We start from the raw sequence: 20,229 nt of genomic DNA, 5'->3' as shown, positions 1-20,229 counted from the left end.
ACAAAAGTTATACTAATTCAACTCTCAGTGGAGCCTCTAGTATGGAAATTAAATGACTCTCTACCAAGGTACGATCTGTGAAAGGACTGCACTTTCACAGAGCAGTAACATTTAACAGAAGGCATCTAAAAGAAAATATCACATTGTTACATCGCAGATTGGTGAAGAATGTCAAAAGAACATCAAACTTGCATATTTTGATAGTAACAGTAACACCCGGTCTTTTCTGTGGCATTTTGAATTCATGTGTCCTTCTAAAAAGAAATGGCTCCATGTTCGATCGCTGAATTTCAGAACTGAAGAAGACCCCTGAAATAAAACACTTAAGATACACTTTAAACCAAACAATGAAGTTAAAGAAAATGCAAGACAAGTGCTTGAAATGGTTTAGGGTACATAACACCCTGTGAACGTAAAGTGACATAAAGGTCCAGCGAGCACTGACAGACACACATAATAATGCATCTACAGAACAAAACATCTACTGTGCTTTTGTCAGCAGACTGGGTTTAAATTATTGCAGACAGGAATGTTACTGTTCTGCCGTTATGCCTCTGACAGTGTAGACACTTGCGGCATGCTTACCATTTGCTGCTGTCAGCAGTGATTTTAAACAGGATCTTTGAACTGCAGTATTAAAACATACAACCACCGGCCACTTCATTAGGTACACAAGTTGATCTGCTTGTAATGCAAATATCTAACCAGCCAATCATACAGCAGCAACCCAATGTATTTACATATATAGATGACCTGCTGAAGGTTCAAACTGAGCATCAGAATCGGGGAGAAAAAAGGTGATGCAAGTGCACACGGGCTGATCTGAATATTTCAGAAACCGGTGATCTGCTAGGATGTTTCTGTTATAGGGTTTACAGAGAGTGATCAAAAAAAGGAGAAAATATTTAGTGAGTGACAGTTCCCTTGGCAAAAATTCCTTGGTGATGCCACAGGTCAGAGGAGAATGACCAGATTGCGCCCATAGGAAGACAAAAGTAACTCAATTAGCCCTCATTACAGGCAAAGTGTGCAGATGAGCATCTCTGAATGGACAACACATCAAACCTTGGAAGCAGATGAGCTACAGCAGTAGAAGACTACACAAAGTGCCACTCCTGCTGGCTAAGAAAAGGATACTGAGGCTGCAATTTGCATGGGCAATAGAAGATTGGAAAAGTACTGCCTGGTCTGATGAGCCTCGATTTCTGATGTGATATTTCAAAATTTAGTGTAAACAACAAGTCAGCATGGATACACCCTATCTTGTATCAGTGGTAGAAGTTAGAGGATATTTTCTTGGCCCAATTGGCAACTTAGTACCAACTGGTCATTATTTAAACACCACAGCATACCTGAGTATTGTTGCTGACCATGCCAATCCCTTAATGACCATATTATGATCAATCCTGATAGCTCCTTCCAGCAGGACAACATGCCATGTCACAAATATCAGATTTTCTCAAATGGGTTTCTTGAATTAGACAGTGAGTTCACTGTACTCAAATAGCCTTAACAGTCATCAATCTCAAGCCAAAAGAGCACCTTTGGGATGCGGTGGGACAGGAGGTTTGCCTCATGGATGTGCAGCTGACAAATCTAAAGCAACTGCGTGATGCTATCATGCCAATATGGACCAAAACCTCTGAGGAATGTTTCCAGCACCCTGTTGAATCTTTGCCACAAAGGCGATGCATTACTGATAAGTAATGAAATTTGTGGCCTTTAGCAGCAGCAATCAAAATCCTCTGCGCATTTATCAAGAGGAACATGACCAGAACAGCCCTACTGTGACAAATTGCAAGGAAATGGAAAAAAGCTGCAGCTGTATAACACAGTAGATACAATAAAAAGTGATTTTTCCAGTCCAGCAGAGAGACTTTTGAAAAACACTGCTGTCATTTTTCTAAGTGAATTGTGTTCCATTACCTGTACTGAGCAGTAACAGCACCTTCATGCACAGGTACTCTTCGTAGGACACCTGCAGTCTGACAAACTCATTACAGATCTTCAGCATCTGCTCGCACTGGTCAGTCATGAAGGGCAGCTTCATGCGATCTCTGTGAGAGGAGAGGAAATGTAGAGCAGGTGAAGACAAGAAACAGAAGAAAACAGAATTAAAAGAGACACACAGGTTAGAGTTGGAGCTGTTTCACTCATGCTGTTATTCAATTCCCAATAAATAGCCCTGGCAGGGATGTGTTACATCCTTGCAGGAGAAATACAGACTCTAAAATCAGTCATGATGGATTTTCACACCTCACTTCCACTAACACACAGCCCACATTACTTTTTTCTTAGAAAATCAATACAGCACATTCTCCTGATACACAGCCTTGGGCTGAGCGCTGTCTACTCTTTCTGACCAACTGCAGTGCCATCGGCAATGACTCCTTCACATTTCATATCTATTTTTTACTCCTCTCTGGAGTTTTTGGACGCGACATCTTGCAAACAGCTCAGGGCTTTCTTTCTAACCATTTTCAATAAAAAGGTTGAGCTGTTTGCAAGATGTCGATGTGTTTAGCACTGTTTACAAATGTAGAACAACTGGATGGGTCTTTCAGAAATCCCAGCAGGTATTTAAATAGCTTAATAGTTCAGTTCTATTTACCTGAATTTGCTTTCTACTGTAAGAAAGAAAACCCCAACAATCATATGATCCCCTATGAGCAAGCAATAGTGGGAGGGAAGAGCTCCCTATTAATGGGAAGAGACCAGACTCAGGGAGGGGTAGTCACTTGCTGTTACAAATAAATGGCAAATGGCAACAAAAAAAAATGAGGCTATGTAATCAACATACTGCAGACTAACCTGAGCCCTGCCTCTGTGGCATAGAAAATTATTTACAGTATAGTTCATAATGCAGTTGTTCCTGTATTTTTTTGAATTACTTGAGTAGTGTAACTCTTGAAGTGTTTACAGACTATTATTACAGATATTTGATTCCTTATACTTTATTTTTTTCTAGCCTCCCTAGTCATTGTCTCTTGTATATGATTTCCTATTTAGTTACTTCCTGTTTTATTTTATTAGTCCCCATGTGCTTTGATATTAGTTTTGTTGCCTTTTATGTCTCCGTTTATCCGTTTATGTCTTAATTAGTTTCAGCCGTGTCTTGTTACCCTGGCGTTTCCACTCTCCCTGATTAACTCCTGTGTATATTAAAAACCTAAGTTTGTATTTGTTCCTTGTTGAGTCATACTGTGTTCCTGGGTGTGCTATCTGCAGGATTAATGGTTTTAAATATTTATTATTATTTTTATTTTCCCCCCTTTTTCGGCATTGCCTTAATCAAGGTTTTTTGTGTTTATGAAGTTTGCCTCAGAAAAAGTGCATTTGGACCAGGAACCTGCGAAACGTGGCAATAACAGCTGATGTTCTGGCCTAGCTTATTTATTCATGGGGCCTTTTTGTTGCTTCTGAAAATTAGGTGAGAAGGTCAGTCCTGGGCTCATGTCTGCTTCTTAAGAAGATTAACATACAAACTGGATGAAGTGTTAAGCAGCCTACACAGCTTGGCGATCAGCAAAAACTAGCGAACACCCTTTCCCACGTCCCTCATAATAAAACACAGAACTGGAGTTTAGATTTCAGCAAAAACTATAACCATATTCTCATTGTTAGACAGCAAATTCTCATTTACATGTGACTTTATCCCTCAGCCTTCTGACCTGATTTCTATACTGAGTCACAAAGCTGAGTCACAGATAAATGGTTAACTTTGTAAGTCAAATGATGAAGTGAGACTAACACCGTAAAATGAGCAAATGGAAAAACAAAACTGCTCAAATATTAGAACAGCTGTGATTGTTACCCACTTGTTGATGACAAGATCAGGGGCGAAACAAAGCATGCTGCCATTACACTGCTCGTATGACCTCCAGCCAAGACTGAAAGACATGAGAAAGAGCCAGGAGCACTGCAGCAGAGTCATCTGGTCATCAAGGTGCAGATTGCGGAAGCCTAAGGACGTAAAAAGACTGTTAGAACAACTAAAACCAGATAAACAGAAGTTCATAAAACAACCACAATAACAATTTCAAAGATGCAACACCAAAAAGAGACACCAAATACTGTCTGTGATTTTTTCTCTCTCTAGGACTGACGGTCTTCAAAACAAAGCAAGCTATGAGGTTATTACAAATGTGCTAATATGTAAGCACTGGGGGTGCAACAATACACAAAATTCACGGTTCGGTTCGATATTTTTTCGATACAAAAAAAAATGTTCATGCCTTTTTAATTTGTCATTTATTAAATTTTCACGGCACATTCCGCACCACATCTCTGTGCGTTCATCATTTGTTTGAAGCCAGCTCACCTCCTGCAACTACTTTTCCGAGAATACGCGCTTCTTTTGTGGTTCGGACTCCTTCTGACATTTCTTTGGAGGTGGAGGAACATCACAGTAATTGCTTAAAGGAGCTTCTTCGACATCTTTAAGACTTCTAAACAAATGTCTGTCCTCCTCCTGAAAATCTTATGTATGCAAACACGCGTTGCAACTTCTTATCTTGTGCCCGTTTTTTATTTTGACAGCGAATGCGCACCTGCGGACCACTTATGTGCAGCCCTGGTTATTTCGCTCGTCATATTGCAGCCACAGAAATTATTTTGTCCATGAAACCATAAAGCTGCACTTTCTTTTTGCCTTATAGTCTGATTTGTCATAACTTTTCCGTTTTGTGGTAAGCTTTTCTTTGGCTGTCACTTCTTCACCCTGACCTGTCTTATTTGGCTCAGCAGAACTAAAATATTGTGGCGAGCTCAGGCAAGGAGGAGACGGAGGTGTCGTTTGGTCTTGCTTCCCGTGAGCTAGCCAAGGAGCACAGCCGTTTATTGACATCTGCAGAAGACGTCACCCGTCACTATGGAAACATAAACAAAACATAACTGTACAAACAGAACCCCGAACAGCCCTGACCCGCTACATAGCGCCCACCTAAGGGGTCAGTCGTCCCCGACGACCCCATTACCCCACACAAAGTCCTGCAAATGCCCAGGTGCCTTCTTTTGGCGCACCGGGGAAAAGTCACTCGGGTCAGAACATGGGGTGCCACCATCATCCCACTTCTGACACCAATGTGGTGAGCTCAGACAAGGAGGAGACGGAGGTATCGTTTGGTCTTGCTTCCCGTGAGCTAGCCAGGGAGCACAGCCGTTTATTGACATCTGCATAAGAACACTGCCGTTAGCTAACTGCTCAGCGCAGCAACAGCACAGCAACAACAACAACAACAACAGCAACACCACACAGGGCGCCCTCTGACCCCGGAAGGACACACCGTCGCAGCGAGAGGGCGTCACCCGTCACTATGGCAACAGAAACAAAACTTAACTGTACAAACAGAACCCCGAACAGCCCTGACCTGCTGCTTTTACACACGCACTCACATAACGCTCAGCGATTCTCTGCGCGATCAACCTCTCATATGTTTAAGCTTGCTGCTGAGATTTCACTTGTCATGTTTGCATAGTAAGCTAACGATTGATAAGACGATGTCAGAGGAATTGGTGCACAAATTATCATCACTCACAGATCAGTGCTGTCGCTCTCTATACACAGTTCGTGTGATTGCAAAGTGAAAGCAAAAAACAAGCAAATTCAAAGGAGATTTCAATATGTCACATATTGACAGTGGCTCACCGATGCCAATGACATAATTACCCAGCTACATTTCCGAAAGAATGCAAAAGCATTGACATATATTTTTCCTTCCTACGATAGGCCGATGGGCAGGGCAGAGATAGATTTTGGTAGCCCGACTGGAAAAATCGCTAGCTCCGGGACATCGGGCAGGCGATTTTGCGAGCCCTGTATCTGATTGAGGAATCACTCATCTTTGGAAAAGAGAGTTTATTACAGAGAAATGGCTCTTTCCAAAATAAAAGCTATACTATACGCTTCTTCTGGGCTATATTCTCAGCAGCATATTAAACATATCAGGTCCCCATAAGGAGAATCATGTGCTAACGGCTGTCTAAATGACTCGGTAAAGTTTGTAGCATGCATGCTTGTTGTTTTTGTCTGCTTCCACTTGTCTTTGCACTAGGATGATGTCGGTGTAAATGTGCAGTCATATTTGTTGTGTTCCCACTAGTGCTGTCAGCGTAAATCTTGTTGAAATGACGTTAACGCCACAACATGGCAAATCTCCGATAACGAGCTACCGCGGATTGCCCGTGCATGGGGCTGGACGGCCAACACCTTAATGAGCTAACTGCGCTAACACACTAGCTCCCACCCATGTAATTGAGCATTGCATGGCACATCCAACATACTGTTTTACTTTAGTCCATGACACGCTTACCTTCAGGGTCATATGTCACATGAACTGAATGAGGGTGGGGGAGGTTCAATTTGCCATGTTGCAAGGAGAGCTTAACTTCTGTCTGCTAGCTTGCCCTGCGCTCAGTGAATCTGCGTTCGACTACTCCGCCTAGGCTGAACTGTCGAGCGCAGATCCACTGAGCGCTCAACACAGACAGCATCGTCAGAAGGAAAGTTGATAAAATAAATTAAAAATTTATTTTGTATTGTTCATACATATGCGTACCAAACCGAAAGCACTGTATCGAACGGTTCAATATCGATACCAGTATCGTTGCACCCCTAGTAAGCACATATGATTGCATATGTTTCAGGTGATAGTCATTAGTTGTGCATACTTTTAAAACAGCAGTGCAGAATATTTTCATGTTTTCATTTCAGAGAATACAGACATTAAAGACAAGTGGAAGTAATTGCTCAATTCTTTTATTAAAACTACCACAAAAGAGCTAAGAAATACTAGAAATGGACCATACAGTTAACTGGATATTTAAATTGAGTTGCTGTTCAGTTGTTTCTGCTCTCAAAACAATAAAAGTTGAACTGCACATTAAGTCCTTTCATTTTCTGTTTCCTTGAAATATGGCTCAGCTATGTGAGACCCCTCCTCCTCCTTTTAGTGCTTCTCCTCTCGATCGACTTGCCAGTTCTGGACATCACATACATAAGATTTAAAACCAGATTTTCTCCTCATTTTCCCCCTTGTCATATAAAAAGAAATTACAAAAACATAAGCCAATGTTATGGTTTTCTGGCAGGTTTCTCAGGAGCAGAAATACTGATTAGCAGGTCATGTGCTTTCTGTTTCCATGAGTTGAAACTAGCACGAGTGGTTGGAGTTTCAAATTCATTTTGTTTCCATTTTTGTTTTGGTGGAATGGAAACGGCGTAGGAATAAAACCCAGCAATTATTGTTTTTTCTTGACATTTAAACCATGAATTTAAGTTATATTGACAACAATAAAATTTTAGTATATCCATTTATGTGCTGAATCCTATGTTTTGGTGTAGTGTCTTGCTCCACTTAGAGCAAAAGAGTCCCCAAACATGGCAAAGAAAGTTTTTTCCAATTCTCATTTTCCATGCATTTCAACATTCACAAATAAATAGTATAAAGATACATTCTATATGTGTGGATCTGAGATTATATCATGGACTGGTAGTTTTCTGTCAAATCTATAGTTACAAGCACATTTCCCTTGTTAATATACAAATTATTGTGTATAAGCTGCATTTTAGCAGTGGCATATTTCCCTTTGGTATCAAGGGGTGCACACGTGTGTTCAGTACCACTGCAATGCACAAACTACATGTGCTGCTCTTGAGCTCTTGTGACAAGCTTCAAAAACAATGCAGTGATCCCCAAAATTTAAGAGTTAATGAGTTATTAACATCGGTCATGACCTTATACCTTGGAAGTGCTAGGCTTCTAAAAACTCTGGCCATGAGATACAATTACTCCTCCATCTGTAATTATGGATTCAGCCATTAAAAAGGTGACATGACATTGGTAACTAAACAACTGTTTAAAAAAAAAAAAAGGAACGAGGAAAAAGGAATAAAAAAAATCAAAAATTTACCTTTTGTGCAGTCTGAAGTGAGATGCATCAAACACTTCCTTATTGGTCACCCTACCATTAAGATGACACCCAGCTGGCTACTGAACTGAGCCACAACTGCACTTTCGCTCGTTATTTGCTTTTTATGACAACACTCAGACAAATAAAGGCTGTGGTCTTAACCAGAAGAGCACTACAGAAGTATGTACTACTGAAACACTCGCAAACTACTCACCAGGTAGTAGTGAAACTGAGAAGTGCAATACAAACCATAATAAGAGAACATGTGCCTTCAAAGTAAAAGTACTCCCTTTTGTGCTATTAGCAATCTACTTGCGACAATGTTTTCGGTATAGTGGCATATGCTTCTTTGTGACCAATTTCATGCTAACCATTGCTGGAAACTCGTCCCCCACTTTTTAAAATAACAACTGGAGGTAGCCACATTGTTGTTGGTCAGTCTATAGGTCTATATGACTAAGGCCTAAGTGGGGACGTACGACTGAGGCAACTTCCTTAACTGGCATCATGTGTTAAAAGAAATAGACAAGTGAAAGTGGATGTAGTTGTTTTTCATCATCGACTTGAGACCCATTAGTTCAATTTTCTAGATGGATTTACCACCAGTGATGGAGTTTGTTTGAGCAAGTCTGTGCATATAAAATAAACCAAAGGGAATCCATGGTAAAGAGCTTTTCTGTTACCTGGTAGTGACTTGGCCCACTTGACTGCAGAGACAACCTGCTGTCCCCCTAGCCTGTTGAGAGTAGACATGAGCCGTGATGAAGTATCTGGCAGTGTGCTGTCATAGCCCGAGTAGATGATCTCTGGTTCTATGGCCTTCAGTATGGACAGCATGGTCGGCACGAGTTGGGGCATGCTCCTGGGTACGACTGGAACAGGCATGTTGCTAATGGTGGGCTCTGATGCCCCAGCCCGGTGCACTTTCATCTTGATCAGCTTTTTGTTTTTCCTTGCTGTGAGGTGAGACATAGCAATAAAAGAGAGGTACAGAAAAAAAAATCAGAAGATGCTTCAATAAAATAAATTGTTCACAAGCATTGTGTTTTCTACAAATGTTTTGTGCAAGGTGCAATCAAAACAATTCAGCAATTCTATGCATAAAAAGCATAAACTCTACCTCATTTTACCTCATTTCAGGCTGACTGGCTAATTTTGACCTTTCAAGTTCCATCTCCTTTCTAGGCACTGCTATTGTTTTTAGCTCGCTTTCTGAAAATCCTTCACTGTGCAGCTCAAAGATCAGTTATGACTCCAAGAACAAATGGGTTTTTTTCTTGGAAGAGTGTGCAGTGTCCAAGACTGAACATCAGTTCAAGAGCCAAAAATATTGAGCTCAAATGGTCTCTGCTGTGGTACATGCCCTTTGTGTGCTCAGCTGCAATATGTAATAGGTAGTATTTTTGCCACATAAACACAATTTTTGCCACACCTGCAGTTCTTCTGCAGATGTCCTCACAACTAAAAAATAATGCAAGATAAAGGCTCGTGATTTTGACGAATTGGAGACCCAATGGGTATTGCAGACATACTTCTAGGAACAACAGCATCTCTGGAAGAGATCCAGACATGCACAAGGAGCAAACCCTGGACAGAAGGGTTGCTTCTCCATGGGCTGGGCAATAGAACTAAAATGAAAACTAAAATGAAAACATATACAGTCACTGAAACTAGAACTATAAAAACAATTGAAATAAACTGATCTGACCAAATTCTCTGGCTCTAGAAACACACAGAATACAAAAAAGTTACTTTGTGACATAAAGACAGGCTATTATGTCCTGAAGTGAATAATCAACTCAAAATTAGCTTTCACTGTTTTACTGCACAGTGTAATTAACCTAGAAAAATCAACACTGTAATGCATCCATGTACTGTATAAACACTTCTATATTCCCAGTTAACGTTAATAAGTTATTTAAGTTACACGCTTGCTTCACCCCACCTTACAACATGGATGAAGAAATTTCACTTTGAGTTTTAACAAACCAGTTAAAGATCAGGAGAGTGCCACATGCTGGTCTCTGCCCAGCAAATAGTTACAAAATCACAAAAAGAATTCCATTTATGACGACATATGACTTAACAGTGGATTTTTCTTGTTGTTTTTTTTGTTTTGCAGCTTCTCTCCATCAGTGTGACATCAGTGAAACAACAGATATGGCAAATTGCTGTGTTTTTTGCCCACAACTGTACATTATCTAAGCCTCATTTGAACATTTCCTGCTACTAAATGTACAAAACGTCAGACTTTCAGAGGTTACCATGAAAAAACATGTTTTTCCTACTCTACCTTTTTTAATTTCCTCTCTTGGTGTTTCTATGGCAACTAAGAGCCTTTCTGCTGGGAGTCTGTCTGCTGATGCACTGACTTCCATCAAATCCCTCTCTCTGTCTTTGTTCCTCTCACTCTCTGTGAACCTACCTTCACCCTGTGACCAAAACTGCACTTTTAACATGTAATCTCACTCAACGCTGATTCATACAAACTAGTAACAGCAATTTCATTCCCCTTAGGGAGCATCAAGCAGAAACAGCACAACAAGCAGGTTCTTGGTTATAAAGCTGTTGTTTTGGTTACAACCTGTTGCTTCCCAAAAATGTAAAAGATCATCAGGTAATAGAAGTTTTGGAGGCTTGGACTTAGGAGTGAATTAAGCAGTGATCAGTGTGAACCATATAGAACAATAAAGGCCATATTAGCCATCAGGCCATATTTAATCTATTCTTGTTTTTTTCCTTTGTTCTTCCTTTATTTTTATACTAAACTACTAATCTCATCTGTACTCTAAAATGTTCTTTACATAGTCAGTAATCTGTCATTTAGCTCAATTTTAAAGCTAAAATAAAAGAATGATAGTTTACCTATTTCGGGGGGAAATTTCTGTGTTTATGTTAATGAGAGTGTGGGGAGTGAGTTGGAGGGTGGGGTGGGCTGCTTTTAACCATGTAAAGCACTTTGTGCTACATTTTTTTTGTATGAAAAGTGCTTTATAAATAAAGATTGATTGATTGATTGATTGATTGATAACAAATTTAAAGTGAAATAAACTACTGTGCAAAAGTTTCAAGCCACTCCAATTTATTTATATCTTGCTAAAAAAAATGGGAAATAAGTGCAGCAATTTATTGAAATGTGTGCAAACCTAACTGGAAAACCTGGATTTAAGGCAAAAATAGAGCCAATATATGGTTTAACCACCTTTACTTTTCACCACAGCTTTCTTGTAATTAAAGTACTCTACTAAAGTTATTTGGATACTGACTGCTTTTTTTCCCTTTCTACCAGGATGATCACACACTGGTTCAATAATGTTGAGGTATGGTGTCATGGTCCTGGGTCGTTGACCCAGCGTTTTGTGTTTATTCTGATTTTGTATTAGTTTAGGGTTGAACCTGAAGTTTGGTGTATATTCAGCCCTACCTGTGTCTGTCCTTGGTGCTCTGGGCCCTGTTTCAGGAAGCCGGTTTAGTGGAAAAACTGAGTAAGTATACCCTGAGTTAACGAAAACTCTGGGTTTTCGGTTTCACAAAGCGAGTTCAGCTGCAGCCTGAGTGAGTCACTATGACGACACACGCCGTGAAGCTAACCTGCCCCCTAGCAGGTTTACCACAACTAACCCTGACTGTCTCCGCCCCTTTGTCGGAAACCTGACAGTAGGAAGTCTCAGACATGGCGTGTCCCTTCCTTGAAGAGCCGGTAGATATCGAAGCCCAAATTCTCCGCAGAGCTCTCCGCCGGGAGAGAGTGATTCGAGCGCGTCTGGACATCTTATCATTACCTGATGATTTCCTGTGCGAACGTTACCGTTTCTCAGCACAATCTATAAGTTATTTGGATAACATCCTCAGGCCATATATTACGCATGTGACACATCGCGGACATGCTCTCAGTTCTGTACATATTATTTGTATTGCACTTCGGTTTCTTGCAAACGGGAGCTTTCTGTATAATATTGGTGACGCTGAGCACGTTTCCAAGGCTACCGTCTGTCGGGCAGTCAGGAATGTTACAGTTGCACTGAAACGTCTCCTGTACTCGTTTGTGGTGTTCCCCGGTCACAGACCCACAAGATTCATCAAAGAGGGATGCCACAAAATTGCAGGTATCAGGATGACCAAAACTTAATTCATGATGTGGTGATACTTGAACTACTACTTAAATTTTACATTTATTTTCAGGGTTCCCAGGCGTGATTGGCTGTATAGATGGTACTCACATTCCAATTATTGCTCCTTCAGTAAATGAAGGAGACTATGTGAACAGGAAGTCTTTCCACAGCATTAATGTACAGGTACATAGTTCCCTGTAGCATTTCAAACTAACAAATTATTTCATCATAGTAATGGATGCTAATTTGTGTTCTCTGCACTGTGAAGATCATATGTGATGCTGCCAACATTATCACAAATGTGGAAGCCAAGTGGCCAGGCTCTGTCCATGACTCACAAATATTCCGTGAATGTACACTGAGCACAAAATTTGGACATGGTGAGTTGAAAATACTTTAAAATATATAAAGACCAATTGCTTCAGGGACATTTGAACTGAAGTGTATCCTTCTGTCTTAGGAGAGTTCACTGGCTACTTGCTTGGTGATAGGGGGTATCCATGTTTACCCTATTTGCTTACCCCTTACCCTGACCCTGAACTGGGCCCACAGCAGCGATATAATCTGGCTAATTGCAGGACAAGAGCCAGAGTTGAAATGACTATCGGAATGCTTAAGGCCCGGTTCCAGTGCCTGCAAAGACTCAGGGTCACCCCAGAAAGGGCATGTGACATTATTGTGGCATGTGTGATTCTTCACAACATTGCCACAATTAGAGGAGAACACTGTCCTTCTGAACCAAACATCAGCAGTGATCCAAACCATGAACATCCTGACCCTCCCACGGACATACAAGATGGAAGTGCAGTCAGAGACACCATATGTCACAATCATTTCCTTTGACCCATCACCTCAACATGTTGAAAGAAGAATAAACAGATTTTTTGTTCAACTGGCTTTATTGGTCGCCTGTGTTTCCTGTACACAAAGTATTAAAAGATGTAAACCTCAAAGTGTCTCTGTTGCTTCCTCCTCTGTAACAGCTGTCAATGTTTCTTCATTATTTTCCTGTAGTAAAGGAATAAACAACATTGCTGTTCTACTGTAAACTCATATAATCTGTGGAGTATTACTCACAACTGCATGTTGGTCTGGCTCAACAGGAGGCTGCACCAGATGCAGTACACCATCACCATCAACTGATAGAATATGAGGTTTATACAGGTCACTTATAACTTACAAGGGACCAAATGGCAATTAACAAACATACCAAGCACCTTACACTTCATTGTCATTATGCTCTCAAAGACAACCAAGACTGAGGCAAGGCAAAATCAGTAGGAAAATAACTTCACTACAAAATAATCCATTATGGTAAAGAGTTTATCAAATGAATGAGTAGCACTGCGAAGGTGACCGTGAAGAAAGGATGTATGCACATCATGTATTATTTTGAATTTACCCCCTATGTAGGCACTTGTGTCTTGCGGGGTTATTGCCTCAGAGGATGTCCCCGCAGAGATGCCTTCGGCCACAGGGCGCCCACTGTTTTGGCTGAGGGCCAACTGCTCAGCCTCTGTGAGTGGTGGTGGTGGAGGACCCCCACCTGTTTTTCGGGCCTCCGCTTTTTTTCTGTTGGCTATAACGGGCCACATTTGAGCATACAGAGTAAGCAAATATGTACTTGTAATGTGCTCAGATAATTTCAATAAGTGCTTACAGAAAGAAAATTAATGTAGCCTCTAACTGCAATTGATTTACATGGGACAAACAGACCAAGCACTATGGCTCATAATACAATTACACCTTACCTGTTTGGACTATATTTTTATATTTCATTTTTACTTGCTTCCAGGCACGTTTGGGGCCTGTTGGGTTGCACCTGCGCTCACATCACATCACAAGATAAAATGTATAAAATAACAAATAAAATAACATATGATAAAATAACGTGTTAAATGGGTGGAAATCCCTCGATCAATGTTTATATTAACACTCACGCATTGACTCTGTCGGCTATGTTTTGCCATGCATGCTTTTGCAGCTGTGGCTGTGTTACTTTTTTCCGCGGAATTTGCATGTTATCGGCATATGCTGCCATCAGAATTTCGGCCTCAAGCGCTGTGAAATACATTGACCGCGCCTTCTTTCCCTCCGTCTCCATGGTGACTCGCTTAATCTGTGCTCCGCTTATCAGGGCTTTATGTATCCTCGTCCGCGCGCTTCACTTGGGGTTAAAGCAACTCCGCGTTGACTGAACTACTTGTTATCAACCTTTCTGAAACCGAATATTCCGAGTTGGACAGTTCGGGGTTACTCAACCGTGAGTGTCGTTTTTCACTCTGAGTTTTCCAAACCGGCTTCCTGAAACAGGGCCCTGTTCATGTCCCCGTGTTGTGTTGTAAATCAGTCTCTGTGTTTCCTGCTTTACTTTGAAGGCTCGTGTCCTAGAGTTCCTGTTTTGTTCTGAAAGTCTGTGTCTGTTGTCATTGTGTTCAGCTTGTCTCCTCCGGTCCTCATGTGTATTAGGTTCAGCTGTTCTTCCCTCCTGTGTGTGATTACCTGATTACCTTGTGTGTGTGTATATTTAGTGGGTGTCGGTCTGTGTTCGTTGTCGGCTTGTCTGCGTTCTATGGTGTTCCGTTCCTGTCTCTGCCCTGCACCCCTTTTGTATGGTCTCAGGTTCGTCATTTAGTTCTCCCAGTTTAGGTTTCTTCAGTTGTTTTGTCATGCCTCACTGCCTGTTTTTGCCACTCCACCACTTGTAAATAAACATCACTTGAATCATCAGTCACTGCCGCATTTTGGGTCCTCCTTTTCCTCCAACACCACACGGCTCACCCCGCCAGCCGTGACATATGGTCTCCTTAGACCAATCCATGAGTGTTTGTGTTTTTCATTTTTTATACGCTTTTATTGTACTGGCAGTGTGCTTGGGATCGTTGCTGCACTAAAAAATTTAGCTGTTGCTAATGAGATGCTTTCCAAATGTATTGCATAGCTAATCAAAATCTGACGCTACTTCTCTGTGTTTACAATTCAATCAATTTTGACAACACTGGCTGAAATGCAGCCCCAAACCATGACAGATCCTCCACTACATTTTACAGATGGCTGTATATGCTCACTGTTGGACCTCTCGTCTGACCTCCTCCATGCATACTGATGATAATTTGAACCAGAATTTTATTCAAATTAGTATCATTCAGTCGATAAGACGTATTGTCAAAGATTTTCTGTTCAGTTCTTGTGTAATTTGGCCTCCGTTTACCTCATTTTCTATGATTTCCATTCCTTATGAATGATTTCATGGCAACCACTCTTTCACTGAGACCACACTGCTAGAATGCGCCTTTCTTATCTGTTGTTACAGCTCTGTATCACTGGCTTCCTTTTACTAAGTAATGTGATTGTTTGTTTTTGCAATCAGAGTTATATGTGCAAGCTCCTTATCCTGATTGGTGTTTCCACTTGGCTCATATTCACTAGATCATCTGGGATTTGGACCAGAGACCTCTTGCAAGAATTATACTGCCTAGACCAGAGTTTCTTTAAATGAACCACTGCAAGTAGAACATGGACATCCAAGGAGAAAGTGTGACACTAAGTGAAATTAATACTTGAAGGGAAAATTAGGTTACTGGTACAATTAATTTCATTAAATGAACCAATTTGGATCAGTTTTTATTAATGATTGATTACAAATTGTGTGGGACATGAACTTTTTTCAGCTTCTGAAGTTGGGGCTTCCCGAAAAACTTTAAGAACCACTTCCCTAAACTAAAGCTGCTCGCACTGAATCACAGCTGCCTCGAATGACAAATTGGCTGCACTTTGAAGCAGCTGTAGGGATTACTGCTGCAGTTTGGCTGTGGCGCTGGTCTAGTCATGGTGGAAGCCAAGATGAAAGAAGAGCAGTCAATATTATAGGCTGAACATAAGCCAAGTGGAAGCACCAATCAGCAACAAGCCCTTGCACATACAGATGAGAGTCCAAGAAAAGAGTAATTCACACTTTAAGAGAAGAACTGCAACATCCACCTTTGTGTGAATGATCCAATCAAAGCCTGCTGGAAATATAACCAGCACAGGTACTTTACTTTACTTCACAATATTGCACATAAGACAAGATAAAGATGCCCAGTTTTTCATTAAAGCATTGAACGTTGGCTGGACTCATTTAAAGATGGGTCTGATCATTTACCTTCCAAGTTCATTCCAGCTTGAAGACATTTTCTGAAGCGGCAGGCTGGACAGTTCTTCCTGCGGATCTTATCAATGATGCAGTCATTTCTCCCTGCACACAGGTAGTTGTGCTGGCCTGTAAATAGAAGAAGGAGAAGAAGGAGGGGGGAAAGAAGACATTAGCTAGCAAAGAATGTTTGAGAAGGATTAGCACGAGCAATATCTATGACCACACTAATCACCTGTTGTACAGTAAGCCTAACAGGCTTGTGGGATCCCTTTGGTGTTAACAGCTTCACTTCCACAACTATGCACTTAGACTAGACAGCAAAATCCACGCCATTGGTCTTTGAGAGTAACGCACAGTCCATATCATTAACATTCCTATTATGGAGCATGCACCAGATTCTAAAACAGGTCCACATTTGATTATAGAGCATGGATACTTTTGATTTCTTAATAATCCTTTGTTACACAAGAAGGAACAATTGATTTGTGACCACAATGAGGAAGTCATGTGGAGTCAATCACCACCTAAACTACTTTTTTTTTTTTTTGGGGGGGGGGGGGGAGGTATTTGCAAGCAATAGTTTGTTGTTAAAGAATTATGAATGCATATATAATTCTATATTTTACAGATGTGCACAGCTAGTCCCTGGTTGCACTGAAACTTCTTACTTGTTTAATGTCTGTAAATTCATTGAAGACATACTAAATGCTTTCATATTGTGGCAGTATGTCTTACGACAGTGCAACTTTGATCCTCATTGCAAGTGTACAGCAGAAGGACAAACATGCCTGAGGATGAATTTGGCATTTCGTACATTAACATTGTCTCTTGAACACTTTCAAGATCACAATCTGCAGCATTTTGTCAATATAATTGTCAGGTCTGTATTTTTTAGCTGTGAAAGGCCTCACTAAATCATTGGGCTGTTGCTCAATATTTTATGGGCTATGCTTGAAGATCTATTTTATGTCTCAGTTATGTAGTCTTGATGCAACAGCGTTTTTGTTCCAGTGCATGTAACACTTATACGACAGGACCTGGAAGCATCACATTAATCACTTTCCTTCTAGCAACAGATATGCTTTTTATTTTTGTGATGACTATTCAGTAGATAACCTATGCTGTGGAATTGGTCATAGTTTAAAGTTTCACTGTGACACTTCTTTGAAATCGAAATGGGATGATTAACTAGAAGTGTCTTTGATTTTCCCCATATGAGTAACTAACCCAACCAAGAATTTTATATGAAGTGTTGGTGGTGTTTACTCTGAAAAACAGACCATGGGCAGTTATTTAGAAAAGTTGCAACTAATTGACATCTGCCAGAGCAAAGGATTCACAATTTTTTTACCACTTCCTTCAGTTACCAGTCACTGTCAACTGAAAGTCAGCACATTTCTACATTTCATTTCCACTGGCTTTACATAGAAGTCTGCTTTTCTCACAGTTGGAATTGTGTGTCATTGTCTGAAATAAGACTGCTTATACATAGGACACACTATAAAATGCACAAATCACAAATTAGAAGAGTTAAAAAATATATCAGCAATGCAGGCTACTTTTTCGACTTTGTGTTTACTCACTGGATTTGTGCTGCAAAGCACCAAGCGTCAGACTATAGTCTGCTCCAGCTCTGCAACACAAAAACATCCCTCCTCTATCATTTGTGGTGTTCTTGTGAAAAATTGTTTGATAAGTTCATCCAATCTTATCAATCGAATATGTCCGTTCTATGCAATTGAATTTCTACATTGTAGCTTACTATGGTGGGGAACGGTGAAAAGCCTACTTATTAGTCACTCGTGTTATAATAGCATTACTCATCATGGTGTAATGGCTGTTCTACACATTATAACGAGTGGCAAAAGCAGAGGATTCAATAAATAGTCTTTTCATGTTACTGAAACTCATTATAATAGATGATACAACAAACTCTCCAGAAACCATTCATTTATTTTTTTATAGACCCGCTGAAAACCTTCTGCATGATTGCAGAAAAACTCATTGACTGTATACAAAGTCACCAGCGTCAGTATTCCCCCTAGGGTGGAGGATGAACACTGATCTCCTAATCTACCCTGATCTTTAAAATGTAATGCTTTTGATGCTTTTTGACCTAAAGGGCATTTAATTATACTGCTGGAGACATGTAATAAAATGGAAGAGCAATACTGCACAGTGTGTGACAACTTAAATTTCGTGGGCACTTAAAAAGGAAAGGAACACTATATAAATATGAAGAGAAGCACTATATAAAAAGAATCATATTATTCAATTGACAACATAAAAAAAATAGTACGTGCCTTTGTATACAGCAAAGCTTATCCAGTGCTGTTTTCTTGCACATTTGACACATGTTTCAGGTCATAAAACAAATTTGAATATTAGATAAAGACAAGCAAAGTAAGTATAAAGTAAGTAAGTATAAAATGGTGCTTTTAAATGATGATCTAAGCCTCCCTGTCCCTTTGTGAATAACTAATTGCCCCCTAAACTTAATAACTGGTTGTGCCACCGTTGGCATCAAGAGCTCCAATCAAGTGTTCAACTGTCATTGAGCCTTTTACATTACTGTGGAGGAATTTTGGCCCACTCTTCTTTGTGGAATTGTTTTAATTCAGCCACACTGGAGGGTTTTCAAGCATGAATGACCTGTTTTAAGTTAATGCCAAATCATCTCAATCTGATTGAAATCCAGAGCCTTAACTAGGCTTAATGAAGCTCTGCTAACTCTGATATTCCCTCTCTATTTACAAGTAACTTCTTTACAACAGTAGCATCCTGCTGGTCCACCAGTGGGCAGCTCATACTGTGAAGAATGAGCAGCAGGAAGGGTTTGGTTTGCATTAACAAGGAATGAACATGGCTGAAAATGATCAGTAAACAGTAAAATATGTTCACAGATATGGTTGTACAAACAGGGATGCATACAGAAGCTACAGTGATCTAGGCAGAAGCTGAAAAAGAACTGAAGCTTAAACAGAGTCATTTTCCCCTGCCTGCCAGCACATACACAGAGAAAATTAGCACAAAAAGCAGGGATCAGCGCTGCTATATTGCATATTACAGGTGGCGAAACTAATCCAGATGTCCACATAGAAATCATGATAAACGCGCTACGAAACCCAGTAATAATCATAATATTCCACAATAAAAATTGGTGGTGTGATGACAAGATTGGAGCTGCATGTTGCAGCCGTCGCTGATATCACAGAGAGTCATTGCAAACAATGGCGTAAACAGCCATCTGTAGTGTCAAAAGTGCCAACTGAATCCCACTGGTATTCTCCCTCCCTTATCCTGCCCTAATCTGCTAACAAGGGTCTGGCACGACCCATCAGCAGTGGATGGTGAAGCCCGTAGCTGAGTTTGTAACCAATACTGGCATACAGGGTTAGTGGTTGGCACTGTGAAGTCACAGTCAGGAGGTCCTGAGCTTAAACGTGACCAGTGGAAGGGAATCCACTTTTTGATTCTGTAAAGGTAAACCACCAAATGTTTAGTATTTCATAATTCGCTTTATAATTAACAGAAGGAAAAATGTAACTACAGGGGTGGCAGAGGTTTCATTTCTCATGACAGATCTCAGGAAGTAATGTGGGTTAAGTGCTGAAAAAACAGACCTAACTGGAGACAGCATGTGATTGCGTTTAGATCTATCATCGTAGAGGAAGATAAGATGAGGGGCATTCCAGACAGAAAATGAAGAGTGCAAAAATCATTCACAGGCAATTTATGCTGATTTAAATGACCAAATCAGTACATTTGCATGCATTAACAGATAGCTGGCGGAACAGGCTATGCATGTTTCTAGACAGATTGATCAGTGCTGAAAAAGTACAGGGGACATTGGCAAATCATGAATGCTAAAATTTCCATCATCATCATCATCATCAAAATAATAATCATTATTATTACTATCATTATTACTATTATTATTATTAAAAGTGTATTTATTTACCATCTGTGTTTTGTCGTGCTCTCCATCCTTCCCCATAGAGACAATGACCAGAGAAGGAAGAGGGGGAGAGAAAAACAAAAATGACAGGTATGACTTTCTCATTATTACTG

At 40.4% G+C, this 20,229-nt stretch overlaps 1 protein-coding gene across 2 annotated transcripts in view; it reads right to left on the bottom strand.

Moving 5' to 3' along the window:
• The window catches only part of LOC146700470 (glucocorticoid receptor-like), a 67,727-nt gene that overhangs the window by 6,884 nt on the left and 40,614 nt on the right, over window positions 1-20,229 (bottom strand). Inside the window, exons 4-8 of one of the 2 annotated variants that reach the window (XM_085470686.1) lie at window positions 20,120-20,146; window positions 16,168-16,284; window positions 8,595-8,867; window positions 3,819-3,963; window positions 1,927-2,057 (exon numbers count right to left, since the gene is read on the bottom strand). In XM_085470686.1, the coding sequence (XP_085326812.1) occupies window positions 1,927-2,057; window positions 3,819-3,963; window positions 8,595-8,867; window positions 16,168-16,284; window positions 20,120-20,146 (693 nt within the window). The remainder of the gene's footprint in view (window positions 1-1,926; window positions 2,058-3,818; window positions 3,964-8,594; window positions 8,868-16,167; window positions 16,285-20,119; window positions 20,147-20,229) is intronic. The other variant, XM_085470687.1, reaches the window with a different exon arrangement.

The sequence above is a fragment of the Copadichromis virginalis genome, linkage group LG10 (assembly GCF_057382275.1).
Source record: "Copadichromis virginalis isolate Kocher_CV1m ecotype Utaka linkage group LG10, C_Virginalis_male_GT1.1, whole genome shotgun sequence".
Classification (NCBI taxonomy): Eukaryota; Metazoa; Chordata; class Actinopteri; order Cichliformes; family Cichlidae; genus Copadichromis; species Copadichromis virginalis.
This window is presented reverse-complemented; position numbering and strand designations above follow the sequence as displayed.